We start from the raw sequence: 25,451 nt of genomic DNA on the forward strand, positions 1-25,451 counted from the left end.
CTCTTTGTTGCCAGTGATAAAACTCAGGCTTTCCAGTAAAAACTGGAATTTTGGAAAGCTTGGATTTGCCACTGTGCACTTGACAACTTCCTAAAACGCCAAAGACTTTCCTGACGATTGCAATCCATTGTATATTAACAAAGGTGATTTTGTTGATATTACATACTTGAAAAATTTGCATATGTGTGGAGGATTTGCACGGTGCAGTGAACCATGATTTTCCAAATGACCAATGTATGAAATTATGAAATCATGGAAAAGAGAACTCCCTCCAAAGTGAGAGATGGACCAGTAGATTTTAATGTACTAGAATATAGAGGAATATCCAAGGCAGGATCACTGATACAGTTTTATAGTTCACACTGCAACCACCTTGAAGAAATTAGTACTTGTTGGGGCACCTGGGTGGCTCAGTCAGTTAAGCGTCTGACTTCAGCTCAGGTCATGATCTCATGGTTCATGAGTTCGAGCCCCATGTCGGGCTCTGTGCTGACAGCTCTGTCTCTCTGTGTCTCTCAAAAATGAATAAACGTTTTTAAAAAAAAAAAGAAATTAGTACTTGTTGACTTTTGGTGTAGCTTCAAAGAACAGTCACAATTATCTGGAATGGCTATCATAATACTCCTCCTTTTTCCAATTACATGTTAGAATGAGGCCACATTTCCTTGATCTTCTTCAATAAAAATCCTACAACAATAGATTGACGGCAGGAACAGATGTGAAAATCCAGCAGTCTAGTAAGCCTTACCTTAAAGAAATTTGCAAAATTGTAAAATAATAATGTTCGCATTGCCTTTTGTCTTAGAAATGAGTTTTCATAAAAATTTTTCATGTAACTTAGAATGGGTCCATTATTGTTGTTTTGAAATGAATTAGCATATATTTTAAGATTTCTCAGTTTCCATTTCTGATATGGTAAGGAGGGATAGATACGGCTCACAGAAACAAAAGCTTATTGGGTCCTCTGTAATTTTTAAGAGTATAAAGAGGTCCTGAAAAAAGTTTGAAGACCGTTGGTGTAGTGGTAAACACTAGACGCTCTGGGGCCAGACCAGCTGGGCTTGAATCCTGGTTTTGCCCTTTAGTAATTGTGCAAGTTATTCTCAGTGCCTTAGTTTCTGCACCTGAGAAGTGAGGATAATCCTCCTAGAGTTGTGAATGCCATGAAATCAGTGTGTATGCATTCTTTTAGACCTAGGGAGAAACTATGTAGGTAGCTCTTGACAGATTGTTTTAGAGAGGTCCATGATCCAAAGCATTGAGGCCTAAGAGAAGAAAGAGGTAAGCATAGCCCCTTAGCACAGTTACAGATCTAGGTGTGTGTGTCCTGAGACGGACCTGAACACTGGTGTCCCTGCTCGCCAGTCCGTGCTACCTTGAGCTTGCCTGCATCACCTCATTGGGCCACTGTTGGGCAGTTGTCTGCCTTAGAAGTCTGGCCTGGCAGATTTGGGTTCCCATACCGGGCACTATCTTTCCCCTGGCAGATGCTTAATGTCACAGATGTTTGTGGAATGAATGAGTGAATGAAAGCACGGATGGATGGATTGACAGATGGATGAATTAGCGAGTACTTCTGCATTTTGCTGCCAATCAAGTTCACCAGACCCATGATCTTTTGTAACGTATAGGAATTATAAGAAACCAAATACTACCACAAGTACCTACGTGTTTTAAAATACCGCTTAAATTCCGTGGAATGTTTTGGAACAGTCAAAACCGAATTTGCGTCTTAGCCTTATGGCTGTGAGCTGTGTGACCCAGAGCGTGTCGTTTATGTTTATGTTTAGGTAAAAAGGAGATAATGAGACCTAATTCTCAGAGATGTGAGAATTACCTGAGATAATGTTTGTATCATGTATTGCTCGATGAATGTTATGTTCTATGCCTTCCTTCCCTGTAAAATTAGCTGCTTATCTTACATGACTGTGACATAGTGGCTTTGTGATTTTTGAGTTTCAGATTTAGCAAGCATTTGTCTTGTAATATGGTAGGCATTTTCTCAGGCTTTATCTTATCATGTTGAATTAGATATCTTTGTTTTTAATTTTTTTAAATGTTTATTTATTTTTGAGAGAGACAGAGAGGCAGAGCGTGAGCAGGGGACGGGCAGAGAGAGAAGGGAGACACAGAATCCGAAGCAGGCTCCAGGCTCTGAGCTGTCAGCACAGAGCCCGATGAGGGGCTCAAACCCACAGACAGTGAGCTCATGACCTGAGCCGAAGTTAGCCGCTTAACCCACTGAGCCACCCAGGTGCCCCTAGATGTAATTTTTGGTATAATCGCTTTATTGTATCTTGAGAACAATACTTGAGATGTAGCTGAAATAGCCATATTCCCTTACCTGGTCATTCAGGTTAGCAATTAGAAGGGCACTACAATTGCTGACTTTACTCTGAATTTATGAAAAAGTAACACATTTACACAAAGAATTCTTTACCAGAAGAACCGATTCAGGTTGATTGGTTTGTTTGTTTTAGGAAGAATTGTTCACTCATCGGTTTGCGTTCATCAGATCCGTCATGTTTTGGCTTCAAGTGTGATTGATGGACAAGATTTCAGTTTATCACAACTTTTTTGGAGTGCATGTGTCATATCAGAACTTGTATGGCAGAGAAGCGTAAGCCTCCTAGACCTGCCTCTGTATTCAAATCAGCTGTCAAGTGAGGCCAAAAGACATTCGGTCTGCACATGTGGAGATCCCGACAGGCCTGACATGGAGCTTGGAAGTGACATTTTGAACACGTAGCACAGGCGACTGACACAGCACAGCCTTGGGATCCACTGTTAAAGTGGAGACACCATCGTGAAACTAATATGTGGTCAACGGAAGGGATGGGGAGGGGCGGCTTCATCAAGTGCCTTGGTGTTCTGGTGATTGGCAGAGAGTGTGCTATTATTACTTGAAGCTTTTATGAAAAAGAGCACAAATGAAATAGTTCTGGATGCTTCTCTGCCTCATATAGTCCGAGAAAAACTTTCCCAGTACCTTTCCCCATTGTCCACAAGCAAGAGCGTATCATTAAAACTCTCCTGATTTAAAATTTAAAAAAAATTTTTTTTTTTAATTTATTTTTGAGAGAGAGACAGAGTGTGAGTGGAGGAGGAGCAGAGAGAGAGAGAGGGAGACACAGAATCCGAATCAGGCTCCAGGCTCTGAGTTGTCAGCACAGAGCCCGATGCGGGGCTCAAACGCCCTGAAGTCAGATGCTTACCGACTGAGCCATCCAGGCACCCCAAAACTCTCCTGATTTTAATGTAAGAAATTAGTCAGGAAAAGAGGACTCAGAATTAAGTGTGCGTTATTGAGGAATTTTTGGAAGGCAGAATGACGTTGCAAAAAAAGCTTTGATTTTGTCTGTGCTGCTGGCTAGCCCTGGGCCTCTGGGCATTACTTAACCACTGTGAGCCTAGTCCCTATCTACAAAACGGAAATAGGGTGGTGACAATTACACATGGTGATTTTTATATCGTCCCTACACTCAATAGGCCCTCAACAAGTGGTAGCTCCTTCTACTATTGATTATACTCTTATTACTAAAGGGATGTTCAGTTTGGGGGGAACATTGGTTGATTTGAATTATCGTGTCCAGTTATGAGTCAACATTGACTCCTGAGGGAGGTGAGTACAAGAAGACACAGTGAGTATAAGAGGACGGGGAGGGCGGTGGAAGGAACCTGATGGCAGGTCTGAGCTGCTCTTGTCCTCTGTGGCTCAGAGAGGGAGCCTTGAGAAGCATAATTATGCATTCATGTTGCCATCTTGTGTCTTGGGGTTTATTTTAAGGTTTCTCATCCTATTTGTTTTCCTTTGTTCAGAAAAGATTAAGTACTTACTGTCTGCCTGCAGTGATAGAAACACATTTGAAAGCAATGGAGCTCACATGCCAGTAAGTTTTTTTTTTCAATGGGAACATAATGTATGCCAGGGCCACCCAAAAGAATACGTTTCTGGTCCTGAAATTGATTAAAGATTATTGAAGTTTCACTTATTTGATTAAATATAGGGCTTATTTATTAAAACGCACCTGAGTACATAGTTCTAGAGATCGACTATATAGTGTAGTGCCTGTAGCTAACAATACTGTATTTTTTATGCTTAAAACATGCTAAGAGGGTAGATAGTATGTTAAATATTCTTATCACATGCACACATATTAATAAAGGAGGTGGGAGAGGACTTAGAGAGGTGATGGGTATATCTGTGGTCTCGATGATGGTGACGGATTCATGTGTGGATACTTATCCCCAAACTCGACAAGTTTCTATGTTAAATGTGTACATTTTTTTAATTATCCATTTTTTTTTTTAAATATTTATTTTGAGAGAGAGAGAGAGTGTGTGAGCAGGAGAGGGACAGAGGGAGAGGGAGAGAGAGAATCCCAAGCAGGTTCCATGCTGCCAGTGCAGAGCCCGATGCTGGGTTCAGTTTCATGAACCAAGAGATCATAACCTGAGCCAAAATCAAGAGTCGAACGCTTAATCCCCTAAGCCACCCAGATGCCCCTGAACATGTACATCATTTTCAATGTCAAGCATATCTTGATAAAAAAAAATTTTTTTAAGTTATCTGAAGTAAAGAATTTCTGGAGTCCAGGTACTTCTAGTTTTAGATAGGTTAACTACCAAATATATCTACCTGAAATAAAAATTATGATATTATGTACAATTTGAGTCAAGGTAGTTAACTAGCCTTTGGATCTTATGTTAAAATCCAAGATTAAAAGATGATTTTCTCTTTGTAGATAAAATCTTTTTCTTATGGGATACTCATATGTGCTTGTGGTGACTCTGCGTGATAGGTAGGGACTAGGATGATTCCTTCTTCTTATGGTGGGCGACTGGGCACCCCCAGAGAGAGGTCTGTTGACTCTGGTCCTGCTCCCAGACCTTTTGAAGAAGCACGCGCCAAAGCCTACATTTAGGGCACAGTCCCAGGACACAGGGCTCACCTGCAGGGGTTGAGCAGAATGAAAGAGCACCTTCCTCTAAGAGCTGGCTTGTGTTCTCCCTGTGCAGACTCCCTGTGATGTCACTTCAGAATCGTGGACAGAGCCCCTACAGGAAATGGATCATAGTATGCTTGTAATTAACGTGTTTTAGCACTAGGTGGCTTTCTCTGGTTTTTGTTCCCCAGTAGCTTTTACCAAGCCTTGGTCTCCTGATTGGTTTGAAAGAGAGAGAATCATCTTTGAGCTACTTTCTGTAGAATTAAGAATATGTTTATAACTGGTTATTTAAAGATGTATCTTAATTACATCAGTATATATTTATTGAGTGCCCATTATGTGCTAGAAACTAGCACATACTGTGAACATACGCAGATGATTCATTGATTCAATAATCGTGTCTGGAGCTCTTACTGTGATTTTATTTCTGCTAGACACTGGAGAGACAAAGGTGAATAAGATATGGTCTTCTGCTGCTGATCAACTTACGAGTTAACAGGGAGAGAAAAATACAAACTAAATACATAGGCAGTTTAATAGTGGCAGAAACATGCATGGAATGTGATGGGAGCACAGATGAGTGGCATATAAACATTCGGGGGGCAAGGGGTAGATGACTTCCCAGAGGAAGTGGCACTAGATAGAGTTTCGGAAAACTTTCAGACTGTGCGCGCGCGCACACACACACACACACATAATTTAATGTTTATTTATTATTTAGAAAGAGAGAGAGAGCACTAGCCGGGGAGGATCAGAGAGAGAGAGGGAGACACAGAATCCTAAGCAGGCTCCAGCCTCTGAGCTGTCAGCACAGAGCCCGGCGCAGGGCTTGAACCCTTGAACTGTGAGATCATGACTTGAGTCAAAGTCAGATGCTTAACTGACTGAGCCACCCAGGCGCCCCGTCAGCATACATATTTGAGCATTGAGTATGTGCCAAGGAAAGAGTTTTCCGATTTGCTGAGAAAGACCTTCCAGACGAAGGAACCTTTGAGGGATCACAAGTATTTCTTTAGGGTTTGTGCAAAGGGTATTTGGGGCAACAAGGCAGATTGTGCCAAGTCATGTAGTACTTAGGATACAGACAATGCTGAGTTTTTATGATGGGGGTCAGAACAATTAATTTTTTTTAAATGTAAGTCTCTATCAGAAGTTCTTGATTATAAGCACAAAGTGACTTCGGCTAACTTAAGCAAAAGAGGAATTTATTGGAAGTATATTAGGCAGCTCACATATTAACAGGAAGGCCCAGAAAATGGGCAGGAACCTAGGTGAAAATACACCAGGAACCCAGCCGGGGACACGGTGTTTGTCTTGTGAGGACCGGTGCTCCTGGAACTCCTGGTGATACTGTTACCGCAGGTAACTTACCTGCACCTTTTGTCCTTGTGTCCTTTCCTCAAGACTCACAGTCTTTGGCTAGAATATCCAGTTGGCTTGAGCTTAGGCTGTTCTTGCTGCTAGAACAGAGAAGGGTACTTTTGGCTTCTGTAATGGGAGCCAGAACCTACCCCCAAGGTTTACACAGTGAGTTCAGGGTTTCCTAACACTGAAAGTATTTTAGAGTATTGTGATTGACTCTCAGGAACATGCTGGGTAGTTGAATCACCTATTTTCGAAATTATTTTGCATTTCTCTAGTGTTACGAAAATAACGAACTAAAATTTAAAAAGTTTATTAAAAAGCTCCCTTAAATACTGGCTTCTGAGTCGTCCTCCTCCTTACCCATATCAAGTGACACTGAACTCTCCATTCCTTAAAGAGATGAAATACTTTCTTCTTCTTCTTCTTTTTTTAATGTTTATTTTATTTTTGAGAGAGAGAGAGAAAGCACGAGCCAGGAAGGGGCAGAGAGAGAAAGAGGGAGAGAATCTCAAGCAGGCTCCACGCCAGGGGCACGGAGTCCAACACGGGGCTCCAACCCATAAACTGTGCGATCACGACCTGAGCCGTAACCACGAGTCAGATGCTTAGCTGACTGAGCCACCCAGGCGCCCAAGATGAAACACTTTCATGACTCAATCCCTGTGCTTATCCTTTTACCTCGCTGTGTTGACCTCTCCTTAGCACCCCCTCCTCACCCCACAGCAGGTTAATGTCCTCCTCACTTTTTTCTGCTCAGCTCACCTGTCTCTTTCTTCTTGTCATTTCAGCTTGCTATCACCTCCCTAATCAACAGGTAGTGATGGATTACTTCTGGGCCCCCAAAGCTTTGTGTCCCTTTAGTCGAGCACTTACTCTGCAAGGAAATTTGGGTGTGCACGTGTGCACGTTGGTCTCCAGAACTAGAGCATGATCTCCTGAGGCCAAGGACGGTCTTACTCATTTCTTGTGTTTAGAGCTCCTAGCACAGTGCTCTGTTGACTGCATTGTTACTTGAAAGGGTAAGCATACATTCCGCGTTTTGGTTCCCACTGATGATGTCTCCAATATTCTTAAGAAAGCGTTACCAAGTTAAGCTTGCCTTTAAAGTTATTAATCACAAGTTCCACTTCGAGAAAGTCTAAATTAAATAGCTATTAGTGTATTTATTATTTTATTTGTTCGCTACAATAGACAAGATTGGTCCGGGGATCAGAATTCACACTGGGTGCTGAGGTGGACTTTAGGGGTTGGGAATCTTGGAAACCTTCCTCCCTCCCACCTCTCTCCGTCCCCATCTTGGGTCTCAAATAATGGTTCCTTGGGTGAAAGAGATATTCCAGTGCGTGGAGATTCCTGTTTCCTGTTTAAAAACGTGTGTTGCAGGCACGTATTCCTAGAAGAGGGTGCCCTGACCTGTCCGTGCTTCTGCACTCAGGTCTCAGGCTCCTGGAGTGTGAACTGGCCAACCCACCTGGGCTAGCTGGGTTTCGCAAGAGTTCTTATGAACAGACTTGCCTTTATTTTTCAGACACTGGTCATGGGTTCTCCAGGCCGCTTCAAAACATTGTTTCCTAGGGCATCTGTCTCCCTGAGCAGAGTATTCCACTCCCCCTGGAAAAACCTCCAGTTCTGCCAGAATCAAAAGGCTTGGTTGCTTACATTTAACTTTGAGGCGGCTGGCACACTCAGCAAATTCCTTAGCTCTTTGAAAGGGAAGGTAGAGGCCACAGGATTGTTTGTTGCTATGTTTAAAATTTCTGTTACAAAGTTATAGGAGGCTAGACTAATCGAAAGGGTGAAGTGGTTTTTAAATGCATTAGGGGGTTTGGATTAGGTGGGCCTGGGAGAAAGTTTTGGGCTTTGGGGAAAGAACACCTGGGAGTTGTTTTGCAGATGGTAGAGGGTTTGAGGAATGGGCCTCTGGCCTGCATGGGAAAGCAAGTGCCCCCCTCATGTTAGGGAACATTTAATGGAACATTTAAAGGAACATTCCCTCATTTAAGGAAAAGTGCAAGGGTCATGGGGAACTCCCGGAGACTGGCTTTGGGGGGATCTTTGACCTTTCCCTTAAACTTGGGCCCGTTCCAGAGGACAGTGCCGTGTTCTGCATCGACCAGCAAGTAGTAGGAGGGGTATCCCTTACACATCCTCCTTGCAGAAAGTGACAAGTATGTGGGTCGTGCCTGCCTTCCATCTTCCCCAGGACGGTAGCACCAGACTATATTAAATGGCTGCTATAAAATACGAGACAGTTGGAGGGCACCTGTGTGGCTCGATTTGTTAAGCGTCTGACTCTTGATCTCAGCTCAGGTCTTGATCTTGGGGTCTTGAGTTCAAGCCCCACCCAGCGTTGGAGCCTCTTACAAAAAAAAAAAAAAAAAAAAAAAAAGGCAGTTGATGCTTAAATGCTAAGTTGTGAGCTCACATCATAACTGGTACCATAGGTGAGGGAAGGAAGGCCAGTGTGTGTGTGTGTGTGTTTGTGGCGGGGGGGGTTGTGTCTACAGGAGGTGGAGTGAAGAGGTTTGTTGGGGTGAACCGTAAAGGACCTGGGGAGAGGAGTGTGCAGGCAGAAGGCATTCCCAGCTGGAACCTGGAAAATGGGGGTGACATGGTCACGGGACGCTGGGAGGCTGAGTAGAGCACCCAGGCTGTTGACAGCAGAGGAGCAGCCAGATGGCAGGCGGCCTTGAAAACGAAGCAAAATTTGAACTTGAGACCCTCGCCAAAACAGTTATGTGCAAGCTAGTGGCCTGCCAGAAGTGGGATTTGAGGATAGGAGCTTTCCTAGTTCTGTGAGTGTTGGATGATGATAGGGTGGCAATTTGAGCGTCCTCCGGTGTTTAAACGCAAAGGACACTTCTGAGCCTGTTACATTAGCCTCTTGACAGATTCACGATCTGATCTTAGGGAAGGAACTAGCTACAATGGAGGTGGAGCAGATGAGAGGCGATCGCCAGGTTTCTGCGCCCCGTGCCCACCCCAGAAGACTCACTTCATTTTACCTTAATTCATTTTAACTTCAACAGTGATGCCCTTTGTTAGTGCTGTATTGAGTAAGGAAAACAAAAAGTCTTGTTCAGGGTCACATTACCTAAAGGCCTCTGGACGGTTACAGAGAAAGTAACAGCATAAAACCATAATGGGAAGGAAGCTTCAGCACTTTTAGAAATAAGCAGTCACACTCATAGAAGCAAAAGATTCTTCTTGTCGACACGTGACACGCAGGGTTTGTAAAGAAGAAGGGACCGTTATTGGTGAGATGGATTACAGTCACTATGAGGCAGGAATGGTGTCCCCTCAAAGCAGAATTCCAGAACCTCACCCTTTGTGGAGTGCAGCACGAACAGATCCCTGGCTTTCCTTCAGGGCACGAGCCATAGGAGCTGCCAGAAGGGGACCCTGTAGACGGGGGACTCCTTTACACTGGCCTTAGCTGGTTTTCCATTGCTTTTGCCGGTTTCCCCATGCAGACTAAAGCTGTCAGTGATAATTCTGGGACAAGGACTGGTTTGAAAGAAGCAGGTGACTGCAAATTGGTAAGTCGGGAGGACCTGGTGTGGAAACAGTCTTCATGAAGCCCCTGGGGCTACGGCATGTGCCTATCACACACCTTGGAGCAGGATCCTTGACTGGCTGCGTGCTGCCCTAAAATACGCCCTGTTCCTGAGCCCCTGGGCCGGAGCCACGCCCTAGAGGCGGGGCTTCCTGGGTGGGAGTGGTATCTGGGAGTGTTTGTGGCTTCTTCTAATTTTGCTCCTGGGTGTGGAGAACGCTAACAAAGCCAACAGCATTCCCCCTCATATGTTGTCCTATGTCGTGTAACATAAGTCACATGTTTACTTCCAGTTTCTCATGTCAGAGAGCCTTGACCCCATTGGGTAGATCTTGTACCCTGCGTTTCGCATAAGAAAACAGACCCGCTTTGTGCCATAAAGAGTTCCTAGTGGAGATTCTGAACTACAATAGGCAGGGAAGGATTATGTGTCTGTGGGATTAAGGGCGAGGCCTCCCTTGCATTTTTGCTCTGCAGCCCAGCAATCTGATGCAGACCCAGTGACACACATTCTTGTCATTTTACCTTGTCTTATAGGTGACGAAGCCACAAATAGCACGAGCCCTGTAGGGTATGTCAGTGCTGGGAGCTTCTCTTGGTTCTCTCAGTGGAGCTATGATACCAGGCCCGTCTGCCTGCCAAGCCGTCTGCTCATCTGCTGGGCTTTTCTTTCTTCAGCTCCTAGGAGTGGGGGCAGTGGTGGGAACGTAACTCTCCAAGAATGTGTGGGACACCCCAGCGTACAAAAAAAAAGAAGCCTTAAATGATAGTTGATATGTATCTCTATACGCTCTGTGGCCTGGAGCCCTTGAACCTGTTCTCATGTGGCAGGCCATTGGATAAAGATGTGGAAAATCAATTTGTACCAGTGTTGTTACTGGGGTCGGGTTCTTGGGGCTCCACAAGGATAGAAACTTGAGGCTGGACCCCAAAATCAGAAGCACAGGCAAGGCTCTACTGGGGCTACAGCTTGAGCTGAAGGAGACTCAGCACTAACAGACAGTGGTTAGACTGGCCTGCTGGGACACAAGGGAGTAAAAGTTCTAGAGCGAAAACTCCCCCTCAGGTTCCCACTCTGGCTTAATATGCTAATGAAAGGGGGGAAGTACTTCATCTTTTCTTTTTAAAATTTGTTTAAGTTTATTTATTTTGAGAGAGAGCACACAAGCAGGGTAAGTTTATTTATTTTGAGAGAGAGAGTGTGGAAGCAGGGTAGGATCAGAGAGAGAGAGGGAGAGAGAGAATCCCAAGCAGTCTCTGCACTTTCTTTGCAGAGCCCCACGCAGGACTCGATCCCACCAACCATGAGATCATGACGTGAGTGGAAATCAAGAGTCCCTTGCTTAACCGACCGAGCCACCCAGGTGCCCCCAAACGGGTTTCATCTTGATTGGTTGGAAGGGTCTCGTCCTGATTGGTTGATATTGGCAGGCAATTCAGGCAGCTCATTGGTGCTTTTAGGAGCCAGGGTCCTCTGTTTTAAGTCCAGCTTGTACGCGGGGCCGCATCTTGGTTCTGCTCTCTAAAAGAAGCGATTTAACAGTAACAGCCAACAGAAAGCGCCGGAGGTACATAATGTTTTCCACTTGGGGCTTGTTCTCATGGTCCCTAACTGTCTCATTGTGGTGATGAGAATGGCTTAGTGTAGAGGTTTTAATTAGGTTCTTAGGTTGCAAGCATATGTCTATACAGAAACACACACACACACCCCCGCGCACTCCTTTGTATGCATCTACACGTACACATATATACCCTTAATTAGGCCTCAGTTTCATTAGTGGCTTGCTCTCGGTTTTCATTTAAAATTTATAGTCCCGTGACTAGACGGTGTCACCCAAAGCGACATGTGCTTGCACGTGGCCATTCCTGACCCAGATCCACTATGAGAAAACACCACTCTTTGTTTTGTTGAAGTACGTGGGTCCTCAACACCTCTCTGGCGCTGATTTGGGGGGGGGGGGGGGGGCGGAGCTGAGGGCGCAGGAAGGTGTTTTCGTGTTGGGGGATTTTTGCCAGTGTGCACTGTTCTCCCTCCAGCTTAGGGCATCCGACCTTTGGCTGCACACTGGAATCGGTTGAGGAGTTTTACATACAGGAGCCTGGGCCCTATCCCCCGAGATTCCAATTGACTAGGTCTGGAGGAAGCCTGGGTATTAGGATTTTAAAAGTTCCTCGGCAACTGTCATGGCAGCCAGGGTTGCACCCTGCATTTCTCTAATTTTCCACCTGCTGAAGTAGAAGCCAGGTCAGAATTTGCCTTAGGATCTAGGTCATCTGTGATTCTTAATTTTAGCTTGAGACTTTTAGATTTATAGATGCAGAAGATGAGGCCCGGAAAGGGACAGGTTTCTTCCAGGGTAGTCTTTGCAGTTTGGCCAAAGAGAGAACCCTGACAGGTAATGAATGTCATAGGCATTGAAACTACAATGTTAGACTGATCTCCATGTACTACACCATTCATATTTGGTTTATATTCATATTTAAGTTGAGAGTCACAACTACATTATTTTAACTTTACAAGATAAATATCCTAGCTGTCAAAACCTTTTTTTTTTTTTCGTTCTAGTCCACACATTAATAAGATATATGTGAGCAGAGTTGCAAACCCTTCTTTGTGTGTTGAAGAAACTGAGGAAGATGATGACTAAATCCCCATCTATGGCCTCAATAACTAGTTACTACTAGCTTTGGCCTTGTGAGAAAAGAGCTGATGAAAAAACCCAGCAAGAAATTTCAAATTACTTTCAAATTAGTTCGAGGTTATAGCTGAAAAACATTTTTGTTCTAATAGAATTATCATTTGGTCAAGGATTTTAATTTAAAAAGAAAAGCATGATTCTTTCCCTGGAGTAAACTGAGCTACTTCCCCCCCCCCCCCCCCCCAGGTTTATTTATTTTGAGAGAGAGAGAGAGAGAGAGAGAGAGCAAGCATGCAAACAGGGGAGGAGCACAGAGAGAGGGAGGGAGAGAATTCCAAGCAGGCTCTAAGCCATCAGCACAGAGCTCAATTCGGGGCTCCAACTCACAAACTGTGAGATCATGACCTGAGCCAAAATCAAGAGTTGGATGATCAACCAACTGGGCCACCCAGGTGTCCTGTAACTAAGCTACTTTTGCCAAAAAGAGCCTTAAATGTGGTGTCCAAGCAGAGAAGTCAGTGCGAGGAGGGAAGAGAGCAGGGGCCGGGCTGCTGAGTGTTCCCACGAAGTTGTATGTGCGTATCAGTGTTATTGTAGTGGTATCTCATGTTCAGTGCCCATAGGATTGAATACTGTGTCACATTTGATTGGAACAGGAAGCACACTCTGGTCTGTGTGTGACAGAGATAAAGTGGAAAGGCGGTGCTTGGTAGAGGGCCGGAACCCATGACCCAGACCCACACTGCCACATGGGGCTCCAGAAACCTTGAGCCGAGCGCTCTGTCCTGGGCTGGGACGTGCTCGTGCTAACACATGGTCTAGCAAAATGGCCAACCCCTCTCTGCATCTTTTAGGTATTCTGCTCTCCCCGTTTTGGTATTTCCTTTGCTGGCCTCCCCACCTCCCTCCTTTCTGTCCCCCACCTTGACCAGCCCAAACTTTGGGACTCATCCAGTTCTGCAGAGGGCTTGATTTTTGTCAGTGTTGCTGCTGCTGCCCTTGGAACCGGGTTGTGTAAAAGCGTCATGACTTCACTCAGTGTCTCTTGAAGATTGTTATTCTGACCTCATGGGTCATTTTGGTGGGTGGCTGGCCTTGCGATAATTCTGAATGGTAACTCTGGAATTTTATGAATCAAAAAGGCAGCTCCGAGTCGAATGTGGGAAAATGCCTCGTGGGCTCTCATGAGTCACACAGGAAGGAGGGAGAGGAGGACTTCAGTGGCACTAATACGCACATTGCTTTTTCCCCAGGACCCTCTCCTGTTTGTTACCGCTCCGGTAGTCCCACCCCGATTCTAGAAGACCCCAACTACTTTTTCCCAGATTTCCAGCTCTATTCTGGGAGGCGCGAGGCATCTGCTTTGACGGTGGAGGCAAAAGGTGGCATCAGGGAAAAAGTTGGTAAGTTCTTTTACCGGCATTTGGTTTGGAAAAGCAAGATGATCATATGTTTCTGATTTTTAGCCTTTTTTTGCATAACTTTTTCTCTATCCTCGCTTTAAGAATCAGCCAGTTGTATTATTGATTGTCTCTTTATTAGTAGGTGCCTTATTTTTAATGGTTTTGCTATGGCGCCAATAGACTATTTTACGATATCATGTGACTCTCAGCAGAGTTCTTATTGCAGGAACTTGAGAGTTACACCATTTATTCCCTAATTTTTCTCTGATTCCTAAATACTTTTTTTGTACCCTTTCCCAGAATCTTTTTTCCTTCTCTGCTTTCACTTTGATCTCTTTTTTGCAAATAATTCAGAAGCTCAGAAGAAATCCAAAACTATAGTAGGGAGGGAGCTGTTTCCTCTATGAAAACTTCCTGCCTATTTCTGAGGGCTTTTGAGATTGGTAAAACTGTAAGGGAATCTTTAAAATCACTGTAGGGAAGGATCTCACGGTTCTTGGCAAATGTGCTTACGAAAAGGGAATTCAGCAGTTTTCGTGCTTGATGAGACCCCATTCCTTTTATTATTCATCCCCAAAAATCATTTTCTTTTGGAAATGTATTTTTATTTAAATTTATATTCAAGTTATTCACAGCATTCATTTTTCTTTGAATTTGCTTTCAAATTTCAGAACAGTTCTTCTGAGGGTAAGGACTGTGCTCTCTTTACCTTCTGCCTCGGCACCTGTCAGAATGGATGTAACAGATTGGCAGTCAGGATTTGCACAGTGAATGTGTGGCCCATTTCAGCCCACATGGATCTCTTCATCGCTTATTACAGTTATTTGGCAATTCATCTTATGTGGACTTCGAATAATCTGTTTTTAGTGTTTAAAATTTTTTATTGTTGAGCTTTGGGTTTATATGTCAGTTATAATATACATTCTCTGAAGGTAGGGAGTAAGTTCGCTTTTACTGCACATGTGGTCTTGCGAAGCAGATATGAAGCCTGCCCATTTTACAGAGGAGAGGTTCAGAGAAGCCAAAAAACTGGCGTGATATCTCATAGGTGTGATTTGGGATTGTGGGGGCGAGGCAGAGTGGTATGATTAGAGCTGAGCTTTAGGAACCAGCCTGCAGAGTTTTTGAATTTGCTGGGCAGGTATTTTCTGAATGCCTTCTGTGTGTCAGGGTTGTATTATAGGCACTGGAGATACAGCAGGTGAATATTAACAGATAAAGGTTTGCTGTCCGGTTCTTGAATTCTAGTAGAAGAAGACAGATAAGAAATGCAGTGTGGATCGAAGAAAGAGATCAGAGGCAAGTGATATTAGGAGGCTATTCAGGACATCTAGGCAAGTGGTAAGGAGAGCCCAAACCCAGGACGTGGCTGAGGGCATAGAAGTTAGGGTTGCGGTCTTTTGCTGTCTCAGAGACACTAAAAATGTCATCTAGTGCCACCTTTTCTCATATTTTAATGCCAAAAAGAGTAAAAGTGATGTAACCCTTGACAGCCCATGCCAAAAAAAGGCACAAAGCCAATGACATATATCTGTATATATGCACATGTGTATGTGCAAGTATACGTATATCTATATATTTTGTAAGCATACCCCACCACCTTTATTTTTTCTCATTTCACTGTGGACTGAGAAAAACCAGCTTGGCAGTTGATCAAATGTGGGGAGAAAAGGAGACAAAGGGCCAAAAGTTCATCTGAAATTTCTATCTGGATGACTCATAGATGATAAGGATGTCACTTAGAAAAAAAAAAAAAAAAGAAACCCACAAAACAAAGAGGCAACCTTGGGGAAGAAAGATGTTTTGAGGGGAGATGATGTGTTCTCTGTACATATAGAAACACAGAGCCATCATTGCATGGAATCGTAGAACTGAGGCTGTTTGGAGATGGTCGAGTTCTGTTCTGTCAATTTGCAGATGAGATTGAGCTCAGAGACAGTAAACGATTTGCTCAAGGTCATGCCAAGGTCATGCCGTAGTAAGAGCTAGAACTTTTACTGTCCTCATGCTGTATAATTTCCTCAGTACACTACTTATTAGTATTGTTGTGAGATGGATACATTGTATATTTCTTGGCATTCATTAGGTATTCTTTGCTGGTTAAATGTTTGCTCCCCCATTACGGGCTTCCCTGGGTTGCACACTAGGGAGAGCCAGATGAGGTGGCATGATCCTTGCCTTGAAGAAGCTGAGAGTCTTGTGTAAATAAACCATTTCCATCTACCGTGATCATTGCTATAATGGTGATATTGACAAATGGAGTAGGGACTTAGGAGAAGGAGGGCTCAAGCCTGCTGGGCTGCAGAAGGACACGATTAACTCAGAGGCAGCTGTGAAGCTATCACGTACAGCACGTCTAGGAATTTCCCAAGGAGAGAGACATGGTGAGGGGCACCTTTCTAGGGAGAGGGAGCCAAGGCCTAGAGGCAGGAGGGAACTGACGTGTCTGGGAAGTACGTGGTCTTAGGTGCTGGTGGCCTGCACTGTTGCTGGATAAGTAAGGCCATACCTGCTACATCCTAGGGTAGAATGTCAGTTTCATCTGGTAACTAACCCCTGAGGAATCTTGTGCAGGGGAGTGATATTATTAGGTTTTCCTATTCGAACAGTCTTTCAGGGTAATGTGGAAGATAGGTTGAGGTCTAAGGGGTGGGTTTGGAGGTGGGAATGAGAGGCGTGTCAGAGAACTAGATAAGGAGGCTGCTGGAATTGTCTGGGTATGAGACACCAAGGGCTTTGCAGTGTTGTGGAATGAACACAGATTTTGTTGTAGAATGAGTCAGATCCTGGTTCTGGCCTTTGCTCCTCCTGTGACATCTGTCATTGCCTTCTCTGAACCTCCCTCCTCATCTGTAAGATAGGGGAAATGGATATCTGTGTCGTATGATTTTATGTGCCTCATACGATTTTATGTGGAATAAACAAAATAACGTATGGAGAGAATTTAGCACAAAACTTGGCACATCATATACACTTTTCAAATGGTTCTTGGGGTTATATTGTGGTTATTAATAATAAACTTGGAGATTAGGATGGGAATGAAGAAGGTTGGGAGAGATGTTCAGGAGGTAGAATTGACAGGCTGACCCTGGATGTTGGAGGTAGGGGAAAAGGAAGGAATTTTGGAAAACTCCCAGGTTTCTGGCTTGGCAAGGAGTAGATGAGGCAGGGATATGGGGTTTGGTGGGGGTGAGGTTGGGGGTGCAGAAGGCATGTTGAGTTTGAAGAACTAACGGACCGTCTGCTGGTCGTTGTAGGTGTGGGTCCTGAGTCAGTGGTTGAAGACCAGTGGGAGGTGTGATGATGGAGGAAATTCTGTTGAGTGAGGGTGGAGGGCATTCAGGGCAGACTTGTGGGAAACACCAGAATTTAAGGAGCAGGTGGAGAAAAGGGAGTCAGAGAAGTGCACGGAGAGGCAGGGGCTGGAACCAGGGCGGGTGTTGGGAGTGGGAGACCTGGATGCTGAATTAGGAGAGCATTTCAAGAAGCAAATGATCAACGTGCAGAATGCTTCAGAGAGGTGAGGTGCATAATACAGGAGGTGGAAAATCCTCATTGGGCTTGGTTGCTAATCAGAGCAGTAGGGAGGGTGTTGAATGGAGCATCTGGAAAGTGGAGACCAGTGAGTGCAGATCGCTTACTGAGGGCAATCAGAAGAGAAGGGGAGGAGAGATACACGGGCGGCAGTTAGGGAGACATGGGTAGGGCCAAGAAAAGGGGATTCCTTTTTGCTTGATCTTGGTTTTTGGCTTGCATTTATTTTTTAAGATGGGGAAGATTTGGCATGTTTGTGTGCGGAAGGGAAGGGGCCGGTGGGGCGTTTAAAGGAAGGGGAGAGGGGAAGGACAGAGCAAGGCCCAGCAGGAAGCGGGAGGCCTGGCAGTGGAGAGTGGTAGAGACGCTTTGAATTGGAGAAACACTTCCTGAGAAACTGCAGGGTAAATTGAGGTGGCAGGGTATTTGAAATCTTGTCTTTAAGTGCTACTGTGGCTCGAATGTTTATTATTCACCATGCAACAGCAGGCCGGTATTCCTGTGGAATATCCTGATACCTTTCTCCCGCGTTTATCTTTCAGTTGAGGATCCTCTGTGCAACTTCCACTCCCCAAACTTCCTGAGGATCTCAGAGGTGGAAATGAGAGGTTCCGAGGATGCGGCAGCTGGAACAGTGTTGCAGCGGCTGATCCAGGAACAACTGCGGTATGGTACCCCGACCGAGAACATGAACTTGCTGGCCATTCAGCACCAGGCCACAGGGAGTGCAGGACCAGCCCACCCTCCAAACAACTTTTCTTCCACGGAAAACCTCACCCAAGAAGACCCACAAATGGTCTACCAGTCGGCACGCCAGGAACCGCAGGGTCAAGAACACCAGGTGGACAACACGGTGATGGAGAAGCAGGTGCGGCCCACACAGCCTCAGCAGAACAATGAGGAGCTGCCCACTTACGAGGAGGCCAAGGCCCAGTCCCAGTTCTTCAGAGGACAGCAGCAGCAGCAGCAGCAGCAGCAGCAGCAGGGGGCTATCGGCCATGGCTACTACATGGCTGGGGGCACCAGTCAGAAGGCCCGGACTGAGGGGAGGCCCACGGTGAACCGCGCCAACAGCGGGCAGGCACATAAGGACGAGGCGCTCAAAGAGCTTAAGCAGGGCCACGTCCGCTCACTCAGTGAGAGAATCATGCAGCTGTCCCTGGAGAGGACCGGAGCTAAGCAGCACCTCCCTGGCTCAGGGAGCGGAAAGGGGTTCAAGGCGGGAGGGGGCCCCTCCCCCGCCCAGCCCGCAGGCAAAGCGCTGGACCCCCGGGGTCCTCCACCTGAGTACCCCTACAAGACCAAGCAGATGATGTCCCCGGTCAGCAAGACCCAGGAGCATGGACTTTTCTACAGTGACCAGCACCCGGGGATGCTCCACGAGATGGTCAAGCCATACCCTGCTCCTCAGCCTGCGAGAACAGAGGTGGCCGTGCTGAGGTACCAGCCGCCCCCGGAGTACGGGGTCACGAGGTGATTATCAAGCCCAGAGGTTTTAGTCTGGCGCGTCAGAATTCAACCCATTATGTTCTTAGTGCTTGTTATTTTCAAGGCATGTTAGGTTTTTGCCATCAGTTTTTTTTTTTTTCCCTGTGCATAATATTTAATAAGCCACTTCTTGGCCAAAATACGTAGAGTGAAACAGAACAGAGAGCAACTAGGGATATTCTCCAAATGTAACAGAAGGCAACTGGGGATTTCTGAGTTGAGGGGAGGAGACTCCGTTGTTGGCTGTCCTGGGGAGCTGTGCCCAGTGGCCAGGCAAGGCAGCAATTTTCCTGGCTGGCTTTGTGGAGAGCGTCCAACTCCCGGAGCATGTTATTACCGTGGGGTTTTATGGAGCCTTTCTTCATTGTAGATTGGAAAGGAAAACGTAGTCTGATCGCTAGAACCGAGGAGTTAAAGAGGCCATAGAAATCATGTAGTCTCCCCTCCATATTGAACAGATGAGAAACTAAAACCTGGAGAGATTCATACATTTCCACAGCCCACAGCTCTGAGGCTTCTGGAGCTAGGCTCACGTGTCCCGACCGTCAAAATCTCTCCCCTCCGTTGTGCTAATTCTAATCCCTCTTCTGATGACCCGGTGCATTCAGCAGCACTTGCTGACTGTAAACTCTGTGCAGCCTTGTACCAAGTTCAGAGATAGAGAAAGACTCCCTGCCCTCCAGAACCCGAGGGTGCTGTCCCGGGGGAGCCCGCCTCTGAGTCCATCGCTGCCATGCAGCATGCTGTGTGCTCAGAACCAGGGAGATAGTATGACTCACAACTGGAGGGGTGGTGGAAGAGCCCCACAGGGGAGGTGACCTCCAAACAGGGTCTTGAAGGACGAGCAGGATCTGTGGGGAAATCATGCGAAGAGAGGAGGTAGCAGAGTGCGCCGTGCAGGGGGCGTGCCGCCTGTTTGTCTCGAATGAGCAGCAGTGCCGCTGGTGGGGGCAGTTTGGCCAGCAGTGGCAGAGGTGTGTTAGAACAGGGAGCGGAGACCGACTGGTAGAGGGCTTTGGGAGTCCTACCCTGGAGTTTGGAATTTAGCCGTAAGCAATCGGGAAAGCCAGTGTTTTCAAGTCGGGACTCTGGTGATGTTTATTAGGCTGACCTCAGGGGCAGTGAAGGGTGGTGATGAAGCAGAGGAACAGGACTGGGGACCATGCGGACCTTCAGGAACAATTTCAATGGTCCAGCGAGGAATTGGGGCCAAGTTTGAGGCCAGAGGGGTAGGGGAGCGTTATATACTGTGAGAGGCGCGGAAGCAGAATTGGTGGGATTTAATGACTGATCAGGTATGGAAGCTGAGGAATCATAGGGCAATTGGAAACCAAACTCTCAAGGGAGAAATTGGGTCTGAAGATACAAATTTGGGAGTTCCTGGCATTTCGATGTTACCGAGCTTCTTGGGGAGAGTGTGGAGCGTGAGAAGAACAGGCAAGGGGCCACTGCCTGTTATTGGCTATGTCTTCATTTTCACAGAGGGCCTTATTTATCTGTTTCTAAATCAGACGAGTCGAGTTTTCCCTGCGCGACCCCAGCAACTGGGCGCAGGGCATACCTTGGCTGTCCATCTTCCGAAAAGGGTGTGACTGGGCCCTGGCAGGAAGAGAGCCGGCCAACGTGCCCTTTTCTTCCCAGCTGCTGACACGTTTCCATGCACTGGGCCAGAAGTGCCAGCTTGGGAGCAGTACGCTACCTTTTAGACCTCTGACGGGGTGCAGAACTCATTCTTACTAAAGGGGGCACAGCCTGACCCCACTGAGGAATCCAAGATGGGGCCCACGGGGCTCTTGCCTCTTACCCTTTTATAGTTCCTTAAGCCACAGGAGACATTTAAACTTCCAAAGCACCAGGTTTGAAGAAGTAGGGGGGAAAGAGTCTTCATATCTCCAATTGGTGCCACATCGATTCCAGAGACTTGTGTAAAGTAGTCCGTGATGTTTATCGCACGATCATATCAGAGTTTGGTTTGTGATACTTCACAGTTTTTCCTAAACATTTAACTTAGCCTCTAGAGCTTGGTAGAAGGTGGGAATATCCCCACATCAAGCCACTTCCCTTTGGCTTTACAGCAGTGCCTAAAGTGGGTCATTCTGCTTTTCATCATTTGGCAGTACGTGCGATATGGAGTGGCGAGATATGGGAAGGGGAGGAGGGAAACGCCAACAGGAGATGTACCCAGTTATTTGTGGAAAGTGTCATTTGTCTCAAAGCTATGACATTAAAAAGAAGAAATGTATGAGGGATTTGAGCCAATTGCCAGTCTCGGCAGCCGGATTGACATGGCACATCAAAATGGCGCAGGGGACGTAACAGACAGACCATTGAGGCTTGGCCCCAGAGCTACAAGGGCCCTTTGTGAGCCTGGCCATGGCGAGCCAGCATGGCTCCGGCAGCACAGCCCTGGGCTGACAGAGTAAACAAAGTTGTATCCACACCATCCCTGCTCCAGACACATCCACCGTGGTCTGAACTTCAAGGGTTGGATCTGAAACTCAGCAGCGTGTGATGTTCAAGTTTTCTTTGAGCCAAGAGATGAGCAGGGCTCCTTTTAATTTCATGGATACATTCTCTTGTGCCGAAAGGGCTATCTGTTTGTCATTTATGGCAATGGTTTCAGAAGCCTGATGAGTCAAATAGACTCCTGGACGTGAAGGAAAAGCCACTGAGTGAGATCATGGAGTCCATTGCCTTGCCTTGTGATGCAAAAAATGGGCTCAGTAGGTGGTGAAGATTCATTCAGTGGTTTTGTCCAACCCTTTACTTTGTTCAGACTTCACTGATTTTTTTGCCTAGAGGTGGAAAGGTCCAAAAGACGAGTGAGACAAGAGTGTAGAGCTTATGATAAGAGGAGTATGAACTTGGAGTTCTGGCCTTCATAATACTGACTCACCATAGCGTATAAATTCACCTGCCTTGATCTGCTGAAGACGGACATGTGTGGTAGTCTGTTGTAAAGCGTGTTAGTCTCCTCTGGTGGGAACCCCATGGAGAGCCTATCAGTCAAAGCCTCCTTGACTTGTACCACCTTGGCCCTTGTTGTGGGTGAGGCTGATGGAGACGGGGAGACCGAGGTCCTGCTGAGGTGGCTGGGGGGACCTCCAGGGAACAAGAGCCAGCCATGGATGAAGGCTCTGGTTCTTTTTCTGCTCCATACTTCTTACCCTTCAACCCAGAAGTAGAAATGGACGGATACAAAGGAGGACAAGGTGAAAATTGGACAGGCTGTTCTATGTAGAATTGTGCTTTAAAAAAAAAAAAAAAGGCAAGCATTTGGGTGTTCATTCTGACTCAGTTTGTGGAAACAGGACACTTCTAGAAGTAGTGACTTGGGGTACGGGACTGTACTGTGAATGGAAGCGAACGCGTGAGTGGGTGCTGGTGGGTGAGCTGACCTCTGTCACAGCGCTTGGAGTACGTTAATCAAATGCATGTTTGCTTTCCAAAGAAATCTGACCATATTTCCAAAAGTGGAAGCCGAAGATGCCAAAGAATTACTCAAAATATCCTACTTTCTTAATACAATTACTGTTAATATTTTTCCTATACACATTAAGTTTTTCACGTGTTGTAATCCTAGATTATATTCAGTTTAGTATCGTAGCTTTTTTTAGGTAGTTTTGTATCACATTCTTTTTGCAGTGTGTAATTTCCATAGCCATCCTTTTTATTGCTGTGTGATATTTTATAGAACATATAACTTACATCATTTTTTCTATAAATAATGTAATGAACATCATCATGCATATCAAATTTTTCATGCACTGGCCCCTAACCCTTAACCTCTGACCCTTATCCTAATCCTGACCCTGAAACTAGCCTGGCCCTCTTGAGGGGCTTCTGGGCTGCAAGGTGCCGGGCATATACCTTACCCCTCACCCTGGCCCTAGCCCTGATCTTGGCCTTGACCCTGACCCTAACCCTGGATCTGGGAGAGTGGCTTCCTGAATGCACAATGGAAGAGGCTGAGAGGCAGCCTGACTGTTCTGGAGAAGAGTCCAAACATTTAAGAATTGGTAGTATTTCAGGGCGCCTGGGTGGCTCAGTCGGTTGAGTGACCAACTCTTGATTTCTGCTCAGGTCATGAACACACCATTGTGGAATTGAGCCCCCAGTCAGGTTCTGCCATGACAGAGTGTTGCCTGCTTGGGATTCTCGCTCTCCTTCTCTCTCTGCCCCTCCCCTGCTCTCTCTCTCGCTCTCTCTCTCTCTTAAAATAAATAAAACTTAAAAAAAAAAAAAAGAATTGATAGTATTTCTGAAAATGAGTTTGAAGGTGGAGATAAAAACAGAAGGACCAGTTGAAAGTCTATTTAAAGAGTCTTTGGAGCCCAGGTTCCCTCCTTGCTTCAGATCAGTGGATGGTTACCCTGTCTGTTCTCACCCCACCTGTTCTCTGGAGGGGGTCTCTGAACTTTTGGTTTACTTCTTTAGGAATCATTGTTTGGAGTTGAAATTATTGGGTACATTGTAACAAACCTTTAATGACTTGTGATTCCAGATACCTTTGTAAAAATATGATAGTGCCTGTATCACTGCCCTTTGACCAACATTAGTCACTACAGTTACAAAAACTTTGCTAATTTAATAGGCAGATGGCATTAATGATTTTAATTTGCAATTCTAAGCTAGGTTATTGGGGGGTTATTTTACTAGTTAGATGGATTTGGTCTTGAAAATCAACTGTGTTTTTTGTTCGTATGATCTATATGTTATAATGGATTCAGAGTACACTAAAACCTGTTTCCTCTAATGCTTGCCCTGATTTTCCAGTTTCTAGAACTCTGTATGCTGGGCCTGCTGTGTAGGTTACCTCATCCTCACTCTCTCCTGCAGTTCTGAGGGGTGGGTGGTGTCACCGTAACTGTCATATGGTGTGGGGGGAGGTCCATGATGTGCGTGGTAAACCCTCAGGCTTAGAGGTGAGTTAAAGTAACGTAGTCCCAGGCACCAGCGTGGGAAGTGCAGGAGCCAGTGGGCAAACCTGGGTTTCTCTGCCACACGCTGCAGCTCCCAGAAAGTGAGCCCTCGGCCACCCCACTGTATGTTGCAGTAGAGGCAAAAATACGGTTTTTATTTGGTAGCTCTCCTCTGGCGAATTTCTAATCAGATGTATATATCACACCTGATATCCAGCCTGTGCTCTGCCCACTTCTGTTTTTTGCAGGAGGTCTAGAATACGGATGACGTATTCCAGACTCTAGGGGGAAAGGCCTCCAGATGCCCTCTTTGTCTCCAGGTATCTTAGAAGGCCTAGGAGCAAACTTAAGCTTGCTGACGGCTGTAGCTGTGAGCTACGGCTGGCTTCTGGCTTACTTTCATTTGGAGGGGGGGACCGAGGCAGTGTTGTCTGCCTTAGCCTCTTTTTAGCAGAATGCTTCAGTTACGGAAGAGAGGGTACTATTTTAATGACTAACTTTTGGGGCGCCTGGGTGGCTCAGTCGGTTAAGCGGCCGACTTCGGCTCAGGTCATGATCTCACGGTCTGTGAGTTCGAGCCCCGCGTCGGGCTCTGTGCTGACAGCTCAGAGCCTGGAGCCTGTTTCAGATTCTGTGTCTCCCTCTCTCTGACCCTCCCCCGTTCATGCTCTGTCTCTGTCTCAAAAATAAATAAACGTCAAAAAATTAAAAAAAAAAAAATAATGACTAACTTTTATGACTCAGGCAGTATGGATTTGGAAAAAGACTAAAAATGACTCCTGTCCACGAAGAGAGCACTCTCTTTCCACCTGTCCATTGCCCTTTTTTGTCCTGTATCTTGGCTGATCCGCCTCATCAGCATAGGGGGCTTGATTTCCTAGCTTCCCGGGAGCAGAGAAAAGAGTGGTGACTGTTTACTAATATTTTATTCATCTGTGAATGTATTAATTTGATATTTAGTATGTAGGTGGATACGTTATAAAGGCCTGAAATGGTGGTGTTTGACCCAGCCCGCTGTCCGAGGCTGATAAAAGATGATGGAGCAAGAGGTGCTGTGGACTTTCTTGCACAGAGAAGCTTGCTTGCTTCTCCCCAGAGGCCCATCATCTCCACCACCCTCTTCCCAGCAGGACAGGGGCTTGCCATTTCCTGTAGTCAGAGAGGGAACATGTGGGTGTAACTAATGTCCTAAACCGCTCATGTTTTCCTTAAAAAGTGCACTGTGAATTCCCCCCCCCCGCCCCTCCCCCCGAGAAACCTCCAGGGCTGGCTTTATTTAGGATAGATGACATTCTCTGGGAACATGCCAAATGAGGGTTCAGGGAGGAGGGAGGGAGCAAGAGGGGACACAGCCAAGGAGCACATGTGGCAAATGAAAGAGAGAGAACACCTCTCCCCAGGAAACTCCTGTCAATCCAACTGTGCAGCCAGAGTGCAGTTTAAAACACAAACAAGCATAAAGATTCATGCTAAAGAGCAGGGCTTACTTGGTGGGCTTGGCTGGAGGTTTGGAATGTGCCGTATTGCAAGAAAGAATGTTTGGTGGTCCCATCGTACTTTGAGTCGGAAATGCCTGGAGGAGGAAGGAGAATTTT

At 45.9% G+C, this 25,451-nt stretch overlaps 1 protein-coding gene across 11 annotated transcripts in view; it reads left to right on the top strand.

The window, feature by feature from the left end:
• Positions 1-25,451, top strand: part of AMOTL1 (angiomotin like 1) — a 153,860-nt gene that overhangs the window by 74,386 nt on the left and 54,023 nt on the right. For 9 of the 11 annotated variants that reach the window (XM_019450127.2, XM_019450129.2, XM_019450130.2 and 6 more), the window contains 2 exons: positions 13,763-13,912; positions 17,989-18,919. In XM_019450127.2, coding sequence (XP_019305672.2) covers positions 13,763-13,912; positions 17,989-18,919 — 1,081 coding nt within the window. Of the gene's footprint in view, positions 1-636; positions 738-3,819; positions 3,891-13,762; positions 13,913-17,988; positions 18,920-25,451 lie in introns of those variants that run through there. The other 2 variants (XM_019450132.2, XM_019450134.2) reach the window with 2 other exon arrangements.

This window comes from Panthera pardus, unplaced genomic scaffold, assembly GCF_024362965.1.
Source record: "Panthera pardus isolate Hobbes unplaced genomic scaffold, ASM2436296v1 HiC_scaffold_12, whole genome shotgun sequence".
NCBI classification, from domain to species: Eukaryota; Metazoa; Chordata; class Mammalia; order Carnivora; family Felidae; genus Panthera; species Panthera pardus.